At 36.2% G+C, this 23446-nt stretch overlaps 1 protein-coding gene across 7 annotated transcripts in view; it reads right to left on the bottom strand.

Moving 5' to 3' along the window:
* CEP162 (centrosomal protein 162) overlaps window positions 1–23446 on the bottom strand; it is a 94745-nt gene that overhangs the window by 52020 nt on the left and 19279 nt on the right. For 6 of the 7 annotated variants that reach the window (XR_009054321.1, XM_057739189.1, XM_057739190.1 and 3 more), the window contains 7 exons: window positions 21976–22091; window positions 20325–20355; window positions 14817–14933; window positions 7254–7445; window positions 6516–6597; window positions 2061–2343; window positions 83–344 (listed from right to left, as the gene is read on the bottom strand). Coding sequence is in view for 6 of the 7 variants with exons in the window: in XM_057739189.1 (XP_057595172.1) it covers window positions 83–344; window positions 2061–2343; window positions 6516–6597; window positions 7254–7445; window positions 14817–14933; window positions 20325–20355; window positions 21976–22091 (1083 nt within the window). In the remaining variant the exon portion in view is untranslated. The remainder of the gene's footprint in view (window positions 1–82; window positions 345–2060; window positions 2344–6515; window positions 6598–7253; window positions 7446–14816; window positions 14934–20324; window positions 20356–21975; window positions 22092–23446) is intronic. The other variant, XM_057739187.1, reaches the window with a different exon arrangement.

Raw genomic sequence — 23446 nt, forward strand, 5'->3', positions numbered from 1 at the left:
GAACAGGGAAAGTGGAGAACTAGGAAAATAATATAATACATTATATGCACAGAATTCTATCATGAAAAGAGTATATGATTACCTTTTTTCCTAGCTTGATTTGAGGTAGGAATGGATCTCAAGTTTTTACTTTTCATAGTGTCCTTTGAAGTTTTCTTTTCAAGGTTAGAAAATGTTTTGAATGGTGAACTGGGTTTGCCATACCCTGAGCTCCTAACTGATGCATACAGTCCACTCTGGGGTTTTCTTTTAAATAAAGGAGGGGCACTTCTGGCCTTCTTGTATGGTAGCTGTTTATCAATTACAGCCCCTGCTTCTCCAGAATCGAGCTGAGATCTAAAAGTCTGCATACAAGAAATAGACACACAGATGTAGAGAACAAACATATGGACACCAAGTGGGGAAAGCTGGGGGCGGGGGGTGGGGGGTATTGGGGTAGGATGAATTGGGAGATTGGGATTGCCATATATGCATTACTAATAAGAAAAAAAATAGCAAATTGTACACTTTAAATATATACAGTTTATTGTATGTCAATTATATCTCCATAAAAGTTCTTTAAAAAAAAAGTCTGCATACAAGGTCTTTACTACTTAAATAAACTTCAATTACATTGCAAATAAAACTTAAAAGATAGAAAAACCATAGTGATTACTGAAGAACATACCATTATATTAAAGCAAACCATTATATTAAAGTTCTCTAAGTCTAATTCATCAGAATTTTAGTATTTGGAAACACATCTTCAGAGTAGGAGGAAGACAAAGCAAAATAATAAAACAAAATAATATGAAGGTGAGTCAAAAATTATCTGCACTCCGGTTATATTAAAACTTCTGTTGGCCTCATTGTCTTATCAGTGCTTTCCGTTCAAGGCTACTGTCTCTCCAGTCACTGCTGTGCCGGTGTGAACGTGTTACATCAGTTCATTTGTAACTGCGGTGCGAGTAAAAATGGATGCCCCACTTGTGATATGCATGAAAGAAGAGCTGCGTGCAGTGATTCATTTTTTCTGGTCTGAGGGTGTGCACATCTGCACATTTCTGCCCACACTGTCGACACTCTGCAAAAACTTTTTGAGGTGTTAAAGCATCCTCCCTATAGTCCTGATCTTGCTTCATTGGACTTTCACCTGTTTGGTCCCCCGAAAGCAGCCCTACAAGGACAAAGATTCACTTCTGATGAAGTGAAAACAGCAGTGCATTGGTGGCTTGCAACTCAGCGTAAAACATTTTTTAATAAGGGAACATGAAAGCTTGTTGACAGATGGACAAAGTGAATTGAAAAGCAAGAAGAGTATGTCGAAACATGATGTATTTGTCTTTTCTAAAAGTTAATTAAAATAAATTCTACAGCCAGAGTGCAGATAATTTTTGACTCACCCTCGTAAAACAAATTAAGCTTGCCAGAAAGCAAGACATGTAATTAGTAGAATGAACATGGAGGAGAGAGCAGGGAAGAACATATTTTGAAATGACAAAAATCTTATCTTCTTTTCCTCCAGATTTCTTAAGGTAAAAATTTATTAGTACCCTGCCTTATTTTACAAGAATGAGGAGGAGTTAGTTCACAGTAAACACACAACTCAGAACTGTAAAATAAAAATGGAATACTGTGGTCATGAAGACTATATAATCAGAAGAAATCAAGAACAGAGAAAAAAGGAATGGTGAAATGTGAGTTTCTCAAGAGCTGCTAACAGCATTTATATGAAATGCCTACTTACCTACTTTTGCACAACACAGACTACTAGAAAGATTGAAAAGCACTAGAATGAGGAATACACTTTATTTTCTTATGCTACTCAAACCCTGGACTATGTTTACTATAAAAAATGAAAAATATACAGAATGGCATTTAAAAGAAAGCTAATCCTATGGAGGTATTTTTAAATTTGGGGACTACGGGGTGTTGCAATAGATGCCGCTCAGAGACGTCCAGGATCTACACGGAGGTTAGTATGCAATCATCCCACTAACTTAAGAAGTACATACTTATCAATAATATTTATATAAATTCATTATTAATACGTCAACTCAATTTAAATTATAAAAACTTACCTTACTTATTTTGTCATCCTGAGGTAATAATGAAGGGCCAACAGATATTTTTTTCTTCAAAATATCAAGGTACATTTTATCTATTTGTTCTTCCACAGTATTTACTCTTGGACAGTTATGTTCTGTTCCTTCATTTGTTGCTTTTTCTAAAACTACATTCTCTTCATTTCTGTCCAAAAATTGGTTCACAGTTCGTGGTTCCTGAGACATAACATTTGGATTCATCTTAAGGGGTAAAGGGCTAACAAATTCAGTTTCTTTATTCTCAGCCAGTTTCTTATAGCTATAAAACAAAACAGGACACAGAGAATGAACCCGATAACTCCTCAAGTATCAGCTGTATTAACATATGTATACATATGATAATAATATATTTTATGTATAACATATAATATTATTAAATATGTTTACCTTTGTAACTATTCAAATTAAGTCATTAATGTTAAATATATTATTCACAATTCTGGTTAACAGAGTACACTCATATAGCATCACATAATTGTTTCAACTTTCAGACAATAATTGTAATGCAGTAATAACATAAGGGACTTCATGGTTGACTCTGAAACCTACTTCAAAGGAGAGCCAAACCAAACAAGACTGAGATTGTTTTCGTGTAAGAAAAATAAAAAATGAGTTTCTAAATGAGCTTTTTGTAATATATCTTTTATCCATAGTATCTTATAAAGTCAACATGCATTTGAGGCAGGAAAAACATTTTATACATTTCTAGAAGAAATTAAAGAAGTAACCAAAATTTATGTCAATGAGGCATAAAATATAAATATTAAAATGCATACATTTCATCACAGTATAGGAAAATTTTAAAGTAAAACAAGAAAAATCACTAACATTTTGAAATAAAATCACCTCTGTAGTTTAAAACACTTAAATGCAATGTCACATTTCAGACCATTAGATTTTTAAAATATGGAACTGTCCCTTAAGGAAATGTTATAAATGTGGTTAAATATCAGCATATTATAGGAGCTCCAAAAATGTGAATACTGTCACTTTCAAATTACTAAATCATGGTTAATTAGGTCATTTAATTTTGTAATTTATAAAGTAAGATTAAAGGAAAGTTTAAGAGGCTACCATTTTCATATAAGATAGATTGGCTTCTTGATAATTGTTAGAAATAACAGAAGTAGCTGGAATCAACAGAGAATATAATAGTTCTCTCCTTTTTAATGGCAACAGAACCTGCCTAGCTACTCATCAAGACTGTTTCCCGTTCCTGCTGTGAACCAACTAAACGACACTTCCTCACCGCCTTCAATCTACATGGGGCCATTCACTAGTTCTGGCCTTTAAAATGTAAATGCCATGGTGACAAGAACCTAAAATATGAGTCAGTGGCTTAGTGGCTGGGTTTTGGGTGGCATGGAAACTGATACAGAGGCTGGAGAGGTGGCAACCCCTGTTTTATAGTGACAAAACCTTGCTAAACTGTCACCTACAATAGTTGATAAGGCAGACCACATGGCTACAGAGTCTGGGGTATTGAGAAAATGGCAGGAGAGAAAAGACAGTTTTTAAGTGCTAGCCACTGCTGGATACTTTTGACAAGATATTATGAGAAAAAGATGAGCTCAAGAGAGAATGTGCTGGTTTTTTAAGAAGAAATCAAATGGAACAGAGTCTAGAAACTCAGGGCCTCTTAGGTTCACTCTCTGTGTCTGAACTTAGTAAGATTCAGCATTGAAAAACGCTATGAAAAAACAAGATGTCGTGAGGTTTCTTGGTTGAAAAGAGTGACTTATTCCCTTGGCAAATATCGTGTCATCTTCAAACTTAAGATTATTGTTCCTAATAATATCCAGACAGCTGTAATTAAATTGAGAGAGAAAATACAAAACAAAACAAAGGAACAAGGAAGCAAAGATATAAAGCAGATTTAAAACCTTTGTGTAGCAGAGTGTTAAGTGTAGTTACTGGCACATGGGACTAACTGGAACCAAATAGATCAGAAACCTAATACACTTTTTGAAGGAACTGTAATGACAAAGACACCACAACTCTACTTAAATAAAAAAAATTAAAAATAAAAAAAAAGGCTAGAGGCTTGTTTGGGAGTCTTAAAACCACCTGCAGGCAGAGAGTGGACACACAGAAACGAGTGCCTCCTCCCAGATGGACACACCCTTCCCCTGAAACCCACTTCAGCTGAAGCCAATAGTGCTGAAATATAAGACAAATCCTTCAAGGATTGGAACCAGGAGCTGTATGGAACATACAGTCATAAGGTAGTTCCTCCTTAAGAAAAGAATAATGGCCTATTACAGAAAACTCCCATCTTCAAGGTAGGGGGTCTTTACAAGGTCTTTCAGCATTCCTGGTGGCTATGTTTTCCTCATACTTTTCTTTTCTGAATGGAAGGGTGTGGGTAAGGAAGTACGTAACTTGTCTTTTTAACTCACTGATTAGTAGACGATGAGGAGCTACATTCAAACCTGATCAAGAGGACTGTGCTTCACCTGGAAATCCTGGCCTTTCAGATAGACGGACAGAGTCCTGAATGGGACGTTGGGCTATTTGCTTTGGGGAGGGGCTGAATAGGTCTTTGTATGAAGAGTGGAATGGATATTTGGCTATTAGAAGGGGAGATTCTGCTGGCTAGATGCCTACCAAACACATTTACTTTTCTTTCTGGCCACACAAGCAAACCACATTTTCCCAGCCCTCTTGGACCTTGTTAGGTAGATGTGCTGATTCTTACAAATAGAATGTGGGCTGAAGTGACGTAACATTTCTGTGCTGAGGCCGTTAAAAGCAAGCATGCTAACCCTCTCCTTATCAACAGTTTAGATGAGGCCACAAGACCCTTAAAACTGTGCTGATGACAGAGCAGCCTGGGTCCCTAAATGACTATGTGGAGTGGAGTTCCCAACTCCACTGGGACACGTGGAATTATGATGTGAGCAAGAAATACATTTTTAATGATGTGAAACTACAAAATTTCAAAAATTATTTGTTACAGCAGCTAAGATTACTTATCCTATATTTTACTAAAAAGTTTTTTGATATGTGTACTAAAGTTTATACTACTGACATTTCTATAATTATCGTCATGCCTTTAGTGTAAGTATTCTTGTTTTAAGCTTTTAAACACAAATGTAAAAATCCATATTTAGAATTCACGTTACTAAAATGGTGCCACCAATGCCAACAAAGACACAAGATGTGTAAAAAATCTCTTCAGTAACACTAGCACACCCCCAAACAGCAACAATAAGCAAGCATAACTGCCCTTTAAAAATATTAACTAGCACTGCAGATCTGTGGAAAAATACTAGACTTAGCCTTCAAGTAGATGGGGTTTAGTGTAAGCTACACTGCATCATTTTCTCTCAACTAGCACAAATGTAGGAACAAGGTCAAGAAATCACTGCAAGTGGATTTACATGATGAGGATGGGGTTCAAGGAGGGGCTCAAAAATTTGTCTACTGAAAACACAAACGAACAAATGGATACATAAACGGGTGATAGGCTTTTCACAGAAATATTTCATGGAGATCAAAGACCTGACAATCCAAGTGTGTTCCTGGGTTATGGCCATGTGATCTGGAATGATTTATTTAACCTCTTTAAGCCTCAGTTTCTTATCTATGAAATGGGGATGATAATGGAAAAGACCTATGGAGTTGCTGTAAGATTAAATGAAATCTAATATGTAAAGAACTCTGTACTGTACCTGGCGCACAGTAAGCAAGTGATTAAAATGCCAGCTGTTATCATCACTGTGCTGTCATCATCTGGTTCATGTGACAGCTCCGCCAGTAACTTGGTTTACCTCAGTTTCACCACTTGAAGATGTGGATAAAGATGCCTGACCTATTTATTATGAGGATCTCATAAGATAACGGGTGTGACACTCTAAGTGCTGCACAAAAGCAAAGCTGTCCTGCGACAAGGTTACTGTGATATGCTTCCCTGTGTTGCTGAATGACAGCCAGGTCCCACAAACTGTCATTAAAACGTACTGGAGCAGGGGCATTTTCATGAAGCCCATTTCTCTTGTGACCAGAGAACTCACCCTGTGAGACGACAGCTGGTCTGTGACTAAGTGAAAAACTAACTGGTTTATAAAGAAGCGAATGGACGACTCAGACACAGAATAACATTCACGTTCCCTCTCAGTGTTTGAATCAACCGTCTGTCCCTGAGCTATTTAGAGCTGAAGGCATTTTATTTTTCACTGAAAAGCTTTAAGACTACCTACCTACCTAATGGCAGCAACTTTTCAGTAGCATGTGTCCATTTATTTTTTAATTTTATAACTAGAAGAATTTTGATAAATTAATTGAGTAAAGACTAATATGAAAAGACTCATACCAGCTACCCGTTAATCATTCACTAGGAACAGTTTTGTAGAACAAATGATTCTAAAAGCTCCCAGTGACAAAACAATACACAAACAAGCTGCACAATCCATTCCAAAATACTCATACCTGGCAGGGTGTAAGTCACAGCCACGGGCCCTAAAGGAATCTATTCGGATGGGCTTCATCAGCTCCTCTACTGTGGGCAGATCTGAGAGGGGAGAAAAGTTAAGAGAGCCACCAAAAATGTTATGTAAATTGCTTACTTTAATGTCTAATACCACCAGAATCACATGTTCTCTGATTGGCACAGTTAACAAAGTGGCACAGACAATAACCCCAGGTTCCCACCGTAAATTTGTTTGTACCAAAAAAATCTTCTTGATACTTATATTTGAAATGTATATCTAAAAATATACACATATATTTTATATGTGTATACTATGTATATATACATATATAGATATATGTGTATATATGTATATATATAGTATACATATAAAAAAAGTATATGTGTATGGTATATCCACAAACACACACACATACATTTGCTTATTATGTATTTAGCTGACCCCAAAACACTGTTCTCCATTTAAAAAATAACATTAGTATATGTTCATGGAAAAGTCTAAAAAATGTGAAAATACTCAAGTGATTTCTTAATTTGGTCAAGGCATATTAGAGGAGGAATTAAAATTTTATTACATTTTCAGCTCTAACTTTGTAGTTAAACCAGTAATTCCCAGACTTCATTTAAAAAAACCCTTTAAATTCAGCTACTGAGAAACAATCACTACAGCAAATTGTATTTAAATTATACCATACTGGAAACTGTTCAGACAGGGTTTGAAACAAAGAAGCTTTTACCAGATTCTGTAGTAGAGATGTTTTTAGAGGACCCTTCATTTTCTTGAGGACAATCTTTCGCTGAGCTCTTGGTATTCTCTGCTGCATTACTCTCAGTTCTTTGTTCGTCTGCATCTCCCAAAGAACAGGCAATATGATAATAAGCCTGATGTAGAGCTTCAATGTCGCTATTGCTCTGTCCATAAGAAACACCTGTTGAATTAAATGTAATCTCTAGTAAAATCACACAAATACATAAGAAATACAGAACACTAGTACTGTCCCTTAATCTATTAGGAAGAGTGAACAAGGCTATCGGACAATACTGACATGATCACAGTAGAGTGAAATACAGACCTTGGGAATGGCTGGCCACAGCCCACCAGCATCAACCACAGTAGGCTCAGGACTCTTTCAGCGAGTTGAGATGTGTCCTGACGTGCTAACTGTAAAATCTGACACTACTAGTTATTGTCTCTTCCTACTATCCTTAATCAACCTCTCTGTATTGGATAAAACTATTCCTAAATTTCTCAAATTGACATAATTCTTCAAGGAGTCTGTCTCTCCTCTGCCTCTCTCTCTCTCTGTCTCCCTGAGTCACCAAGCATCTTGTGCTCTGCATTTCTTCAACTGAAGTTCAGTCCTCTAACTTTGCAAACCAATATGTTCCATCATCCTGCTAAAGCTACTATAATAAAAAGTAATTTCCTAGTAGCCACACTCAGCCTTTAATTTTCTTTAAGTTTTAAAATTTTCTTCTTCCTGTGAGACGTGTGACCCTGCCCTTTTCCCAGGGACTTTCCTCTGTACAGCACCTTCCCACCACGCTGGTGGCTGCTTCTTCATCTTGTATGATAAATGGCTCATCTCAGGGCTCCATCTTCAGCTCTCTTTTTAAAACCCTCTTTTTTTGGGGGGGTGGGGTGGGAAGTGGATAACTTCATCAAGACCCTTTGCTTAATAATTGCCCATATGCATGTGACTCCCAAATCTGTTTTTTATCCTTATCTCTCTTCTGAATATTAAACTTCCTAACACAAAAGTAGACTGTTCTACAAGCAAATCACATCTAACACATCCTCAAGTGAATTAATTATATTCCCCAATGAAATCTGTTCTGCTACTAGTAGCTGCTATCTTGGCTATGGCATGATCAGTCACCTAGTCAATCAAAGCAGGAGATGAGGTCACTGTTCACTCTTCCTTCCCTATTAACCTCCTCTTCTTCCCACCAACTGATAAACTATGAAGAAAGGAATTCAAAGGATCTAATGATAATAATGACGTACGATTTTTATGAGTATTTTCTTACTCATTTTCTACTTGTCATTACTAACAGTGGACTTTTCAAAATTAGAGAAAAGAATAAAAGTGCTATAGAATAGTAGAAAAAAGAAGAGAAATAGGCTAATCAGTCTCCTTTTCTCTTGATACCCATGACTAATTAATGCCTAAAAATAAAAGAGCATATACAGCCTCCTCTTCCTCTATACAGCCCTTAAGCTGCATAGTATAAAATTCTGAGGGACCACTTTCAACTCTAAACGTAAGAGGTAGCCAAGAGCCACACAGGATCGTGCAAGAATGCTTCACAATGGGACATCCTCTGTCTACTGCTTCAGGTCCCACTGCTATTTGGGGCATGCCCAATACAGAACAGATTTGCTTAAATAAACTAAAAACAAAAAGTAGGGGATGTCATGAGAACAGAATCACTAACAGTCAAGTGGCAGGGATATTCAGTAGGACTTGAGGAAAAAGATCTTGCCTGCTAAGATAAGACTAATTTTTCCCCTAAACCATCTGTTAGACTCAGAGTAGCACGACTGAGGGAGACAATTTTTATGCAGAGAAAAGGCACAAGGTGTTTGTTCTCCTCTACAGAAATACCAGGATGCTTAAGTATCTGCGGAGTATGTATAAAAGAAATAATCCCAATGGCAAATATCACAGTGGCACTGAATGCTCATATCTAATTTAGCAGGTGCGAGGTGTCAGAAAGAAGTAGTTCTGGCTTAAAGCAACAACTGAGCAAACATGCAGAAACGCAAATGACCTAAAAGCTAGAAATGAGAAATGGAAGACAGAGCGGTATTACAGGCTGCTCAGAAAACAGGGCAAGGGAAAGGTGCTCTTCTAATCTGAGTCATGAACCCAACTGACATTAAAAATAATTCCAGGGTCATATATGTTAACTTTCTTCATGCAGTTTCTAGAGAGAAAGGGGCTGACTTCTCTGCCTGCATTTTATATATCACCACAAGTCAAAACCGCCCTATTTTTTCCACCTTAGGAGGCTGAGAAGTGTCAAATCCCACTGGGCAGAGGCAGGGGTCCAGTTGTGGAGCAACACTGTCCTCCTGAGACTGCTCTGGTCATGCAGCCACAGCACAAAATAATACCTGCCCTTGAGACAAAGGAAAACAAGCAAAAGGCTAGAGCCGGCCCTCATTTTGTAGTTACCAACCTTCTCAAGACCATAAAGCACAACGAGTTTCATGAATAGTATTATCAAAAAAGAGAGAATCTTTGACAACGTATCACCTAAACTGAGCCTGCTTAATATTGGAAGAGACACGTTAAACAAAACAAGCCACTGATTTTTTCAAATGCTGATTTGAAGATTTTCAAGTGTATTTTTGAAATATTAGGTAAATTCAATACCTCAGTGCCAAAAGGTATTTATACTCTGTGGCTTCAGGTTCTTTATTATAATTTGTACTATTAACAGAGTATTGACACAAATAATGATGAGAACCACACAGTTGCTACTGCTTGTTTAATCTTAACAGTATACTAGGCATTCTATATCATCTCAGTTGATCACCATATGATGTCTAAAATTTTAAAGAAGAGGAAACAGGCTTAGAAGCATTAATTGTCCAATGTCACCCAGCTGGAACTGGCAAGGCTGGGAATACGAATCCAAGGCCACAGGACAATAAGATCACAATCTACTCTCTTCTAGTAACTGATTCACCAAATTATTTCAGAGTCAAGAACATTTAAGAAATAAGACCAAAAAAACTTAGCTTTATAATAACTGCCCAGATCATCTTCATAGAATTTTTGCTTCCAGCAATACATTTTTTATTTCTGAGTTTTTCTTATAATCTATAGCAGTGGTTTTCATACTGAGTTTTACAAAACATAGTTTTCAGAGAAAATCATAGGTTCAACACATGTTTGACTGAAATTTCATTTTAAAACATAAAAACTGTAATAGAAATTAATCTGCACACTCAAATGTGCCACTTATGTAACTAATATTCTGAAGAACATCAGAGTGATAACTCTTGCCTCTGGCTTTGTTTTCATGCATATCTTAGACTAAAGTTTCCGGCTATCCCATATATAAATGAACCGCCTATAATGTATCACTGATTAGAAAAGCTGTAGCTCTACACTGGTCTTTTAAAAGAATCCATATCTGCCTACTGAAAGCAGTGCAAGTGGATTGACTATCACAGCACATATGTGACATGTACTTAAATGAAAACAGCAGTACAAGTGAGGAACGTGCTCAGCACATGCTTTCATCATGGCGGAATATTCACTTGGGTAATAACAAGTAAGGGAGTAACATGTCTTGATGGAAAAATTCTGTTGTAATTTTTAACTGTTATATTTACATTTTAAAATGGAAGTGGATGAAAAAAGACAGTGGTGGCTCTCAGAATGGCGCTGACTAGAAATAAGAGATCTGAGTGGACTCTGTGGTTTTGATCATGTTTGGTTTTCTGATCTAGTTGCTCGTTACATGTGATGGCTGAATTATTCTACAAATATATTATACTTCCATAAAAAAAGTAAAAAGAAATAAGAAATAAAATAAAAATAAAATGCAAGCAGATGTTCAGGGCTGGCTAGTGATTTATCATTTCTATTGTTTTCTTTTCTTTTTTTCCCAAGTGTCTGGGTTGGTTTAGTTGACCATACTGGTCAACTGAGACTTGCAAGTTGAAAAGTTCCCATTTGCACTGTTTATGTGGTAAACCAAGAAGATTTTCATATTATACAATAAAAACAAAATATACAAACACAGTGGAAGTCTGATGACATAAAAATGTAACAAATAGTTATAAGTTTTAATTTTAAAAATTTCAAAAGACCATTACTGTTCTGATTTTATAAGTAAACATCACAAATGTAAACATTTATATTTATACTGATAAAACATATTTTTGTCTATATAGAGAGTACTACCTAAGATTCCATTTTGAGGTAAGAGTTCCATTGCTTTAAAAAAGTTTGAAAAGGCACTATTTTTTTTTTGAAAAGTCACTATCTTAAAGGTCTTTACAACCTTTAGTCAAGTCTAGATGGTCCTGGACATTTCAGAATTTTAGGATGTGACCTAGTTTTTTCCTACACAGAGGAAACTATAGAAAAGTACAAGACCTAAGTCTCAATTCTCTTACACATGGTAAATTTAATGGAATACTTGGGGGGGAGGGGCACAGAAAATTAGTTAATATTCATCTACAGTACTGTACACTTCATATTAACAGCATTCATTCATTTATTAACAAGTATTTATTTTAAAACACACTTTACTCAGCCTACTAGCATCAAGTGCCACCATTAGCAAGTTCAGATTACGTAGGTTGTTAAATATGGCAGAAAACGGGAGATTGAAAATTTTGTTGTTGATACAGCCCACCAAACTGAATCAAGAATAAATAGATAATTTGATTGGACCAATCACTAGAAGTGAAACAGAATCAGAATTAAAAAAAAGTCCCTGCAAACAAAGTCCAGGACTCGATGCCTTCACTAGGGAATTCTACCAAACATACAATAAAAGAACTTATACTGATCCTTCTCAAGATCTTTTAAAAGACTGAAGAAGAGGGAACACTCCCATAGTCATTCTATGAAGCCACTACTACCCTGATTCCAAAACCAGACAAAACACTACCAAAAAATAAAATTACAGAACACTACCTTTGATGAAAATATGCAAAATTCTAAACAAAATATTAGCAAACTGAATCCAACAACACATAAAAAGGATCAGACACCATGATCAAGCTGGATTCATCCCAGGGTCACAAGGATGGTTCAACATATGCAAATCAAGCAATGTAACACACCACATTAACAAAAGAAAAGACAAACCACATGATCATTTTAACAGATGCAGAAAAAGCATCTGATAAAATTCAACATTCATTCATAATAAAAACTCTCACCAAAATGGGCATAGAGGGAACACATCTCAACATAATAAAAGCTATTTATGACAAACCCAGAGCCAACCTAATACTCAATGGTGAAAAGCTGAAAGCCTTCCCGCTGAAATCTGGAACAAGACAAGGATGCTCACTCTCACCTCCTCTATTCAACACAGTTTTGGAAGTCCTAGCCACATCAATCAGACAAGAAGAAGAAACAAAAGGGATCCAAACTGTAAGGAAAGAGGTAAAACTGTCATTATAGGCAGATGACATGATACTCTATATAGAAAACCCTAAAGATGCCACACAAAAACTATTAGAACTAATAAATGAAGGATACAAAAATAGTATAGAGAAATCTGTTGCATTTCTCCACACTAACAATGAAATATCAGAAAGAGAAAAAAAAAATCCCTTTTAAAATGCAATAAAAAAAAATACCTAGGAATAAACCTGACCAAGGAGGTCAAAGACATGCTGAGAACTATAAAACACTGATAAAGGAACTCGAAGGTGATTCAAAGAAATGGAAAGATACACCATGCTCTTGGATTGGAAGAAATAATGTTGTTAAAATGGCCATACTACTCAAAGAAATTTACAGTTTAATGCAATCCCTATCAAATTACCCACGACATTTTTCACAGAACTAGAACAAATAATCCTAAACTTTTATGGAACAATAGGCCCAGAATTGCCAAAGCAAAACTGAGGGAAAAAAACAAAGTTCAAGACTTCCAGACTTCAGACGATACTACAATGTACAGTAATCAAACAGTGTGGTACTGGCATTAAAAACAGACATATGGATGAGTGGAACAGAACAGAAAGCCCATAAATAAACCCACACACCTGTGGTCAATTAAACTTCGACAAAGGAGGCAAGTATATACAATGAAGAAAAGCCAGTCTCTTCAGCAAGTAGTGTTGGGAAAGTTGGACAGCCTCATGTAAATCAATGAAGTTAGAACACTCCCTTCGCACCATACACAAAAATAAACTCAATATGGCTTAAAGACTTTTTAAGACATGACACCATAAAAATCCTATTAGAAAACACAGGTAAAACTTTCTCTGATATAAATCATAGCAATGTTTTCTTAGGTCAGTCTCCCCAGGCAAAAAAAATAGAAGCAAAAATAAGCAAATGAAACTAATCAAACTTACAAACTTTTGCACACAAAGGAAACCATAAACAAAACAAAAAGACAACCTATGGAATAGGAGAAAATATTTGCAAATGATGCAACTGACAAGCACTTAATTTCCAAAATATACAAACAGCTCATACAGCTCAATATAAAAAAACCAAACGACACAATTCAAAATTGGCAGAAAACCTAAATAGACATTTCTCCAAAGAAGCCATACAGATGGCCAAAAGGAACATGAAAAGATGCTCAACACTGCTAATTAGAGAAATGAAAGTCAAAACTACAATGAGGTAACAGTCAGAATGGCCATCATCAAGAATTTGACAATAATAAGTGCTGGAGAGGGTGTGGAGAAAAGGGAACCCTCCTACACTGTTGGTGGGAATGTAAGCTGGTGCACCACTATGGAGAAGAGCACAGAGGTTGCTTATAAAACTAAAAATAGAGTTACCATATGATCCAGCAGTCCCACACCTGGGCATATATGTGGAAAAGATGAAAACTCTAACTCAAAAAGATACATGTACCCCAATGTTCATAGCAGCACTATTTACAATAGTCAAAACATGGAAGCAACCTAAGTGTCTGTCAACAGATGAATGCATAAAGAAGATATGGTATATGTGTGTGTATATTACACACACACAATGGAATACCACTCAGCCACAAAAAAGAATGAAATAATGTCATTTGTAGCAGCACAGATGAAGCTAGAGACTATCATACTAAGTGAAGTAAGTCAGAAAGAGAAAGATAAATATATCACTTATATGCAGAATGTAAAAAAAATGATACAAATGAATTTACTTACAAAACAAAAACAGACCAACAGACACAGAAAACAAACTTTTGGTTACCAAAGGGGAAAGATGGGAAAGGGACAAATTAGGAGTCTGGGATTAACACATACACACTACTATATATAAAATAAACAACAAGGACCTACTGTATAGCACAGGGAACTATATTCAATATCTTGTAATAACCTATAATGGAAAAGAACCTGAAAAAGATATATATACAAACATGTGGGTATATAAATCTACACACACACACAAATGAATCACTGCTGTACACCTGAAACTAACACAACATTGTGAATCAACTATACTTCAGTAAAAAATGTAAAATTTTACTGTTGATATAATTATATATATTATTATATATTATATACATTTCCCTAGAAATGAGGTCAGTCAGAGAATATTATGAAATACGTTTTAGAGAACAGCTAATCTGTCACTTACCTGTTTCCGTCATTTCATTACCAGTCATATCTGGCAGGGCCTTTGGCTTAGTTGTTGCTCCATCCTGTTCATCAAGGTTGACCTCTGCAACAGAGTCTAATGAATCAAGCAGCACTACTGGAATAACATAAAAGAAAAAAGTATTAAGAATACAAAGAAGTTTGTATGGTTCCATTAATAAAGTATTTAAATCATATGCAATCCGTATAAAAACTAAGATAAATGTTTATATGTAAAGAATACATAATCAGAGAAAGGATTAAGATGGCGGAGTAGGAGGATGTGTGCTCACTCCCTCTTGCAAAAGCACCAGAATTACAACTAAATGCTGAATAATCATCGACAGAAAGACACTGGAACTCACCAAAGAAGACACCCCACATCCAGGGACAAAGGAGAAGCCTCACTGAGATGGTAGGAGGGGCGCAATCGTGTTAAAATCAAATCCCATAAATGCTGGGTGGGTGACTTACAGACTGGAGAGCAGTTATACTGCAGAAGTCCACCCACTAAAGTGAGGGTTCTGAGCCCCACATCAGGCTTCCCAACCTGGGAGTCCAGCAATGGGAGGAGGAATCCCCAGAGAATCAGACTTTGAAAGCCAGCAGGATTTGATTGCAGGACCTCCACAGGACTGGGAGAAACAGAGACTCCACTCTTGAAGGGCACACAAAACAGTGTGCTCACCAGGACCCAGGGGGAAGGAGGAGTGACCCCACAGGAGACTGAACCAGACCTACCTGCTGGTGTTGGAGGGTTGCCTGTAGAGGCGGGGGGCAGCTGTGGCTCACTGAGGAGGCAAGGGCACTGGCAGCAGGGGTTCTGGGAAGTGCTCATTGGCTTGAACCCTCCCAGAGTCCACCATTAGCCCCACCAAAGAGCCTGTAAACTCCAGTGCTAAGTAGCCTCAGGCCAAACAACCAACAAGGTGTGAACATAGCCCCACCCATTAGCAGACAAGCAGATTAAAGTTTTACTGAGCTCTGCCCACCAAATCTGATTAAAGTCTTACTGAGCTCCACCCACCCAGCCCTACCCACCATCAGTCCCTCCCATCAGGAAGCACACATGGGCCTCTTAGACAGCTTCCTCCACAAGAGGGCAAACAGCAGTATCAAGCAGTATCAGCAGTATTTTGTCTTGTGGAACTGAAAACCACAGCCACAGAAAGATAGAGAAAATGAAAAAGCAGAGGACTTTGTATCAGACGAAGGGACAGGATAAAACCCCAGAAAAACAACTAAATGAAGAGGAGATAGGCACCCTTCCAGAAAAAGAATTCAGAATAATGATAGTGAAGATGATCCAGGACTTTGAAAAAAGACTGGATGCAAAGATCGAAAAGTTTACCAAAGACCTAGAAGAATTAAAGAACAAACAAACAGAGATACGCAACACAATAACGGAAATGAAAAATACACTAGAAGGAATCAACAGCAGATTAACTGAGGCAGAAGGACGAATAAGTGACCTGGAAGACAGAATGGTGATAATCACTAATGTGGAAAAGAATAAGGAAAAAAGAATGAAAAGAACTGAAGACAGCCTCAGACACCTCTGGGACAATGTTAAATGCACCAACATTCGCATTATAGGGGTCCCAGAAGGAGAAGAGAGAGACAAAGGACCCAAGAAAATCTTGGAAGAGATTATAGTTGAAAACTTCCCTATCATGGGAAAGGAAATAGCTACCCAAGTCCAGGAAGCACAGAGAGTCCCAGGCAGGATAAACCCAAGGAGAAACACACAAAGACACATAGTAGTCAAACTGACAAAAATTAAAGACAGAGAAAAGTTATTAAAAGCAGCAAGGGAAAAACAACAAATAACATACAAGGGAACTCCCATAAGGGTAACAGCTGATTTCTCAGCAGAAACTCTGCAAGCCGGAAGGGAGTGGCATGATATATTTCAAGTGATGAAAGGGAAGAACCTACAACCAAGAATACTCTACCCAGCAAGGATCTCATTCAGATTTGACAGAGAAATCAAAAGCTTTACAGACAAGCAACAGCTAAGAGAATTCAGCACCACCAAACCAGCCTACAACAAATGCTAAAGGAACTTCTCTAAGCAGGAAACAGAAAAAAAGGACCTACAGAAACAAAAACAAAACAATTAAGAAAATGGTAATAGGAACACACATATCAATAATGACCTTGAATGTAAATGGACTAAATGCATCAACCAGAAGACACAGACTGGCTGAATGGATACAAAAACAAGACCCATATATATGCTGTCTACAAGAGACCCACTTCAGACCTAGGCACACATACAGATGGAAAGTGAGGGGATGGAAAAAGATATTCCATGCAAATGAACATCAAAAGAAAGCTGGAGTAGCAATACTCATATCAGATAAAATAGACTTTAGAATAAAAAACGTTACAAGAGACAAAAAAGGACATTACATAAAGCTGAAGGGATCCATCCAAGAAGAGGAGATAACAATTATAAATATATATGCACCCAATATAGGAGCACCTCAATACATAAAGCAAATGCTAACAACTATGAAAGAGGAAATGCAAGGCAGAAATAGAGACACAGGTGTAGAGAACAAACACATGGACACCAAGTGGGGAAAGCGGGGAGGGTTGGGGGGGATGAATTGGGAGACTGGGATACCAAATTGTACACTCTAACTATATGCCATTTATTGTCTGTTAACTGTATCTCAATAAAAGTTCTTAAAAAAAAATCATATATCTAAAACAAGCATGATTTTCTTCTTACATACAAGAGAATAGGCTTACATTAACACATATCTATACTTATATACAGCTCTAATGTATATCTGTACATAAAAGCAAAGGGCCTGAGAAAAATAACAAAAAAAAAATTCTTTTTTCTCCAATTTTATTGATGTATAATTGCCAACTGAAAACTATATATATTTGATATCTACGACTTGTTGATTTGATAAATGTATACATTGTGAAATCATCACAATCAAGCTAATTAACATATCCATTTACCCTTTTTTGTGTATGTGGTGAAAACACTTACGATCTCTCCTCTCAGCAAGTTTCAAGTAGTATAGAACACTAACTATAGCCACACTGCTGTGCATTAGATCTCCGTAACTTATTTATGTTGCATAACTGAAACTCTGTACCCCTTAACAACACCTTCCCACATCCCCCAACTCCAGTCCCTGGTAACCATCATTCTACTCTGTTTCTAGGATATTGACATTTTTGGATTCCATGTATAAGTGAGAATATACAGTATGTGTCTTTTTTTCTTCTGGCTTACTTCACTTAATGTAATGTCCTTCACATTCATCCATGTTGTTGCGAATGGCAGGATTTCCTTCTTTTTTTAAAGCTGAATATTACACATATATATAATATTACAATAATAACAATATAATAACACAATATAATAATACAATATTACACATTATATGTACTACGTTTTCTTTATCCATTCATCTGTTGATGGACATCTAGGTTGTATCCATATCTTGGCTATTGTGAATAATGCTGCAATACACATGGGCGTACAGATATTTCTTTCAGATATACACCCAGAAGTGGGATTCTGAATAATAAAATAGTTCCACTTTTTTTTTCTCACGAACCTCTATACTATTTTCCATAAAGGCTGTACCAATTTACATCTCTGCCAATAGTGTAAGAGAGTTCCCTTTTCTCTACATCCTCGCCAAAACTTATTTTTTCCCTTTCTGATAAAGTCATTCTAACAGCTGTGAGGTGATAGCTCATTGTGGTTTTGATCTGCATTTCCCTAATGATTAATGAACTTTAGTATCTTTTCATACACCTATTTGCCCATTTGTATATCTTCTTCTCAGAAATGTCTATTTGGGTTCTCTGCTTGCTTTTTTTTTTAATTAATTAATTAATTGATTGATTGGCTGAGTTGGGTCTTTGTTGCTGCACACGGGCTTTCTCTAGTTGCAGTGAGCAGGGTCTACTCTTTGTTGTGGTGCATGGGCTTCTCATTGCAGTAGCTTCTCTTGTTGTGAAGCACGGGCTCTAGGCGCTTAGGCTTCACTAGTTGTGACATGTGGGCTCAATAGTTGTGACTCGTGGGCTCTAGAGAGCAGGCTCAGTAGTTGTGGTGGACGGGCTTAGTTGCTCTGTGGCACATGGAATCTTCCTGGACCAGAGCTTGAACCCATGTCCCCTGCATTGGCAGGTGGATTCTTAACCACTGTGCCACCAGGGAAGCCCTCCTCTGCTTGCTTTTAATTTTTGTTGTTATTGTTGTTACTGAGTTGCATGAGTTTCTTGTATATTTTGGATATTAACCCTTTACCAGATATATGGTTTACAAATATTTTGTCCCACTTTATAGACTGCCTTTCCTCTCTGTTGTTTCCCTTCCTATTCAGAAGCGTGTTTAGTTTAATACAATCCCATTTATCTATTTTTGCTTTTGTTGTCTGTGCTTTGGGTTCATATCCAAGAAATTACTGCCCAGTGCAACATCAAGACTCTTTTTCCCTATGTTTTCTTCTTGTACTTTTACATTTTCTGGTCTTATATTTAAGTCTTTGATCCATTTTGAGTTGATTTTTGTATGTGGTGTGAAATAAGGGTCCAATTTCATTTTTCTGCATGTGGATGCCTAGTTTCCTGAACATGATGTACTGAAGAGACTATCTTTATTCATTGTATATTCTTGGCACCCTTGTTGAAGATCAGGTGACCACAGATGCATGGGTTTATTTCTGGACTATTCTGTTTCATTGGTTTTATATGTCTGTTTTTATGCCAGTACCATACTGTTTCAGTTACTATAGCTTTGTAATACATTTTGAAATCAGGAAGTGTGATGTCTCCATGCTTTGCTCTTTTAAAGCTTGCTTTGGCTATGTGAGGTCTTTTATGGTTCCACTGATAATTTAGGACTATTTTTCTTTTTCTGTGAAAAACATCATTGGAATTTGACAGGGATTTCACTGAATCTGTAGATCACTTTGGGTAGTATGGACATTTTAACAGTACTAATTCTTCCAATCTATGAGCACAGAATATCTTTCCATTTATTTGTCTGTTCTTCAACTTCTTTCCTCAATGTTTCACAATTTTAAGTATAATGTACCTCCTTGATAAAATACATTCCTAAGTACTGTATTCTATTCTATGTCATTGTAAATAGAATTGCTCTTGCTTTTCTTGAGGAATATTTGTCTGGTTTTGGTGTCAAGGTGATATTGGCCTTATAGAGTGAGTTTGGAAAAATTCCCTCTTCTATTTTTTGGAAGTGTTTAATGAGGACTGATATCAATTAATCTTTGAATGTTTGGTAGAATTTACCCATAAAGGCATCCTGGGCTTTTAAAAAATAAATATTCTTAAATAGAACAGAAAAATTTAAGGTAGGCATAAGGAACATATTATGGAGAAAATCTGTAAACTTTAATTCATCAGAAAATATTTAAAAACAGAGTAATTTATTCAGAATTATTTAGATATAATTCTGAACAGACCAATTTTTTGCCAACAAAAATGTATGAAAATACATATTTACCATTAGCCAGCATGCCAGTTTTCTCTTCTTCCTAAATTAAAAAAAAGAAAATAATTATATGACTTGAAACTGAAGTTGTATGAAATAAATGCGACGCAAAGAATAACAAAATTTGAAAGCCAGTGCTTTACTCCATTGTGAAAAGATCAAGAAATATCCTATCTAGGTATCTTTCATCACGCTCATTCACCAACAATTCTATAAGACTAGAGAATGTAGCTGTGAGAGAACTTCTAGAAGTCTCTTCAGAACTCTGTTGATTACCAGCAATTAATTCAGGCCTTTAGCAGCCTTGTTTAAAGTATCTTGATGCCATTTGCTCATCTACCTTCCTCAGAAATTCTATTTTTTGAACTCCAAGATAAAATGGCTAGTTCACATAATATTCCTGCTATTATAATATCACCAGTCATTTTTTCTTATTGTTCAAAATTAATGATCAAATATAACTTGTACTCATTCTTCATCTACATTTTGAGACAAAAGTCTTCAAAAAGGCAGGCCATCAAATGGCAAGATAGCGAAAATTTGTCAAAATTATAGGTTCCCTTGGAGTAAGTTTTCTAATTGTGTCACCCATATTCTCTACTTGGATAGGCAGTGTGTAGGATCCACCCATAAAAGCAGAGCTTTCATTCCTTCCTATTTTGACCCTTACCCAGATGGTTGTCTACTAGGCTTCCACATTTAGGTGGACACATTTTTATACAGGCTACATTTTCTTAATATAGCAAACTATTGTGCCCTCTACTGTTCTATTTATTTTTCCTGTATAAATTACTATAATACAAAATATTGTAATTGCCATATACTAAGTATGAATCCCATTAAATTTCTAAGCATAATCATCAGATCACATTAATATTCATGTATTTCTAGGGTCATATTCTTTTCTCCCACAAACTGAGTGACATAATGATATCCAAGGACAAAATATTAGGTAAATTAAAAATTAAAATCCTAATACCCAGAAAGTAATCCTTGCTTTTGTTTAGGGTATCCACGGTTTCATATATGTTCAAAACATCTAGTCTTAACACACAGCTGCAAAAGAGACTGCATGCAGATCAAAACCAATATAACAAATAGTAACTGTCCTACTGGTTACTATTAGGTAGCTTCAAGGTTAAGCTCTGTCTGGCAGGCAATATGGAGTAGTACCCTTAGTCAGTCTTTGTAGCTAGTTTTTGGCAAGAACTGAGAAACAAGAGAATTAGAGTACAACAACACTGAATGTGAATGGAATAATTTAATTTATAATCTTAGCCCAGTAAGTTTCACACAGCAATGTCACTATTAGCATAAATACTGAGGTGGATATACACTGCATTTCACAAGGACCAGAGAAAAGTATAGTTTAATATACCTGTTTAACAATTAGATTTGAGATTTCAACAAAGTTTTCAATTTCTAAAGCTTAAAGAAACTTGCCAAAAGAAATCTTTCAGAAAATCATCAACTGCGATGTATTTCATTAAGATTTAAACTGACATCCTGAGTTAAGAAAATGTCTGAGTATTAAGAGACCTATAACTTTACAACAACGAGCAAGACTATAAAGAACTCTGTATTTTGAGCTCTTTATACAGCAATAGTCAGCTAAGGTTATGAAAGAAATTTCCAAATTGTCACACATATAAATGATACATACCTGTTTGGGTACATTTATTTTTTCTGATTTGGAATTTTCTTTGGAATTAGTCTCTTCTTTAGGAGTCAAAGGTGCATCAATATCCTCTTCATCTTCAAAATCATCACTATAATTTTCTGAAGAACACAGTTTTAAAAAATACAAGGATCATACTGTCAAAAAAGTCAAATTCCAGGAAAAGATTGTTGATTTCCAAAAGAGATCTGCTTAAGAATAATTTATTTAAACGTTAACATAAAGATACCTTTAAGAACATACTTTTTTGGGGCAAAGACTTAATGAGAATTCAATTCATAAAACAGGTGATTTTTTTTATACTTTCAAACAGTTATCAGTTTTATAGTTTTAACATTTTGTATTATTAACCAACTAAAAATTTCTAGACCTGTTCAAAAGATTTTATATCTTTAAAACAAACGTCAATTACTAGATTTTTAGACAGAAATCTCAAATTGCTCACTTATAAAAGGCAGCACTTTTGTGAAATCCTGACACTCTTAAATAAAAGGCTGGATTTTGTTTATTTTTTTAAGTTGTTTTTGGTCTTCATAGGTATGTCTACAGCAACCCTTAGGCAGTACTTATGAAAGGTCTATCTCTGACCCCTCCCCTCAGGTAAATACCAGCCTTATATGACCTCCACTGTTTTCCAATCCCAGGCATGTCTCAGCTAAAGTCCCACATTATATCTCAGTGGCTTTGCAGCAGAAGGGAAAGGTGTGTCCATGTTAATATGATGTCATCAGGCTACTTATGGCAAAGGTGGGCAGGGACTGTTTGGCCAGGATCTCTTCATCAATTTTTAATTTGTTGTTTCTAGCCCTTCAGTCAAAGGACTGACTGAGGTTTGTGGGCTGTAGAGCAGGAATGGCCTTTTCAGAGTGGAACTGATCTTTCATTATCTTATTTGTACTTCAAAAATTAGATCACATTCAGAGACAGGATGGCCTGATTGGAGAAAGACTGCACAAGGTATGAGAAAGTCGGCTTCTGGAATGGCTGTCCTTCGGTCTTCTCTTAGAATGGAGGGGATAACTGGAGTGTGATTAACAGTGGAAGTCTGAAAATGAAAGAGTTAAACAGAGATGCTTCCAGTGAGATCTACTTACAGAAACACCTCGTTAGTTCATAAGGAATACAAGGGTGGAACAGCATGTATATCATGATTTAGGTAGGTAAGCTAGGTTAGCTGGTTAACTAGGTCAATATCTATATTCTGAGGCTAAGAAGCTCACCTTTGTTTCTCTTCTATATGAGAAAGAACACTGCCTGGCATTTTCTATGTCAGTAGACATAATTAAATTCACAAAACAGTTACCTAGAAATTATTTATATTAGACAAATTCTAGGTGCTAGGAGCAATATCAGATGATTAAAATTCTAATATTCTAGTGGAAACACTGCATTTTAAGGACCTCAGTGATTAGTCTCAAGTAAGGATGATAAGCAAGGAGAGAGGTGATATGGGAGG

The sequence above is a fragment of the Hippopotamus amphibius genome, chromosome 6, assembly GCF_030028045.1.
Source record: "Hippopotamus amphibius kiboko isolate mHipAmp2 chromosome 6, mHipAmp2.hap2, whole genome shotgun sequence".
Taxonomy (NCBI): domain Eukaryota; kingdom Metazoa; phylum Chordata; class Mammalia; order Artiodactyla; family Hippopotamidae; genus Hippopotamus; species Hippopotamus amphibius.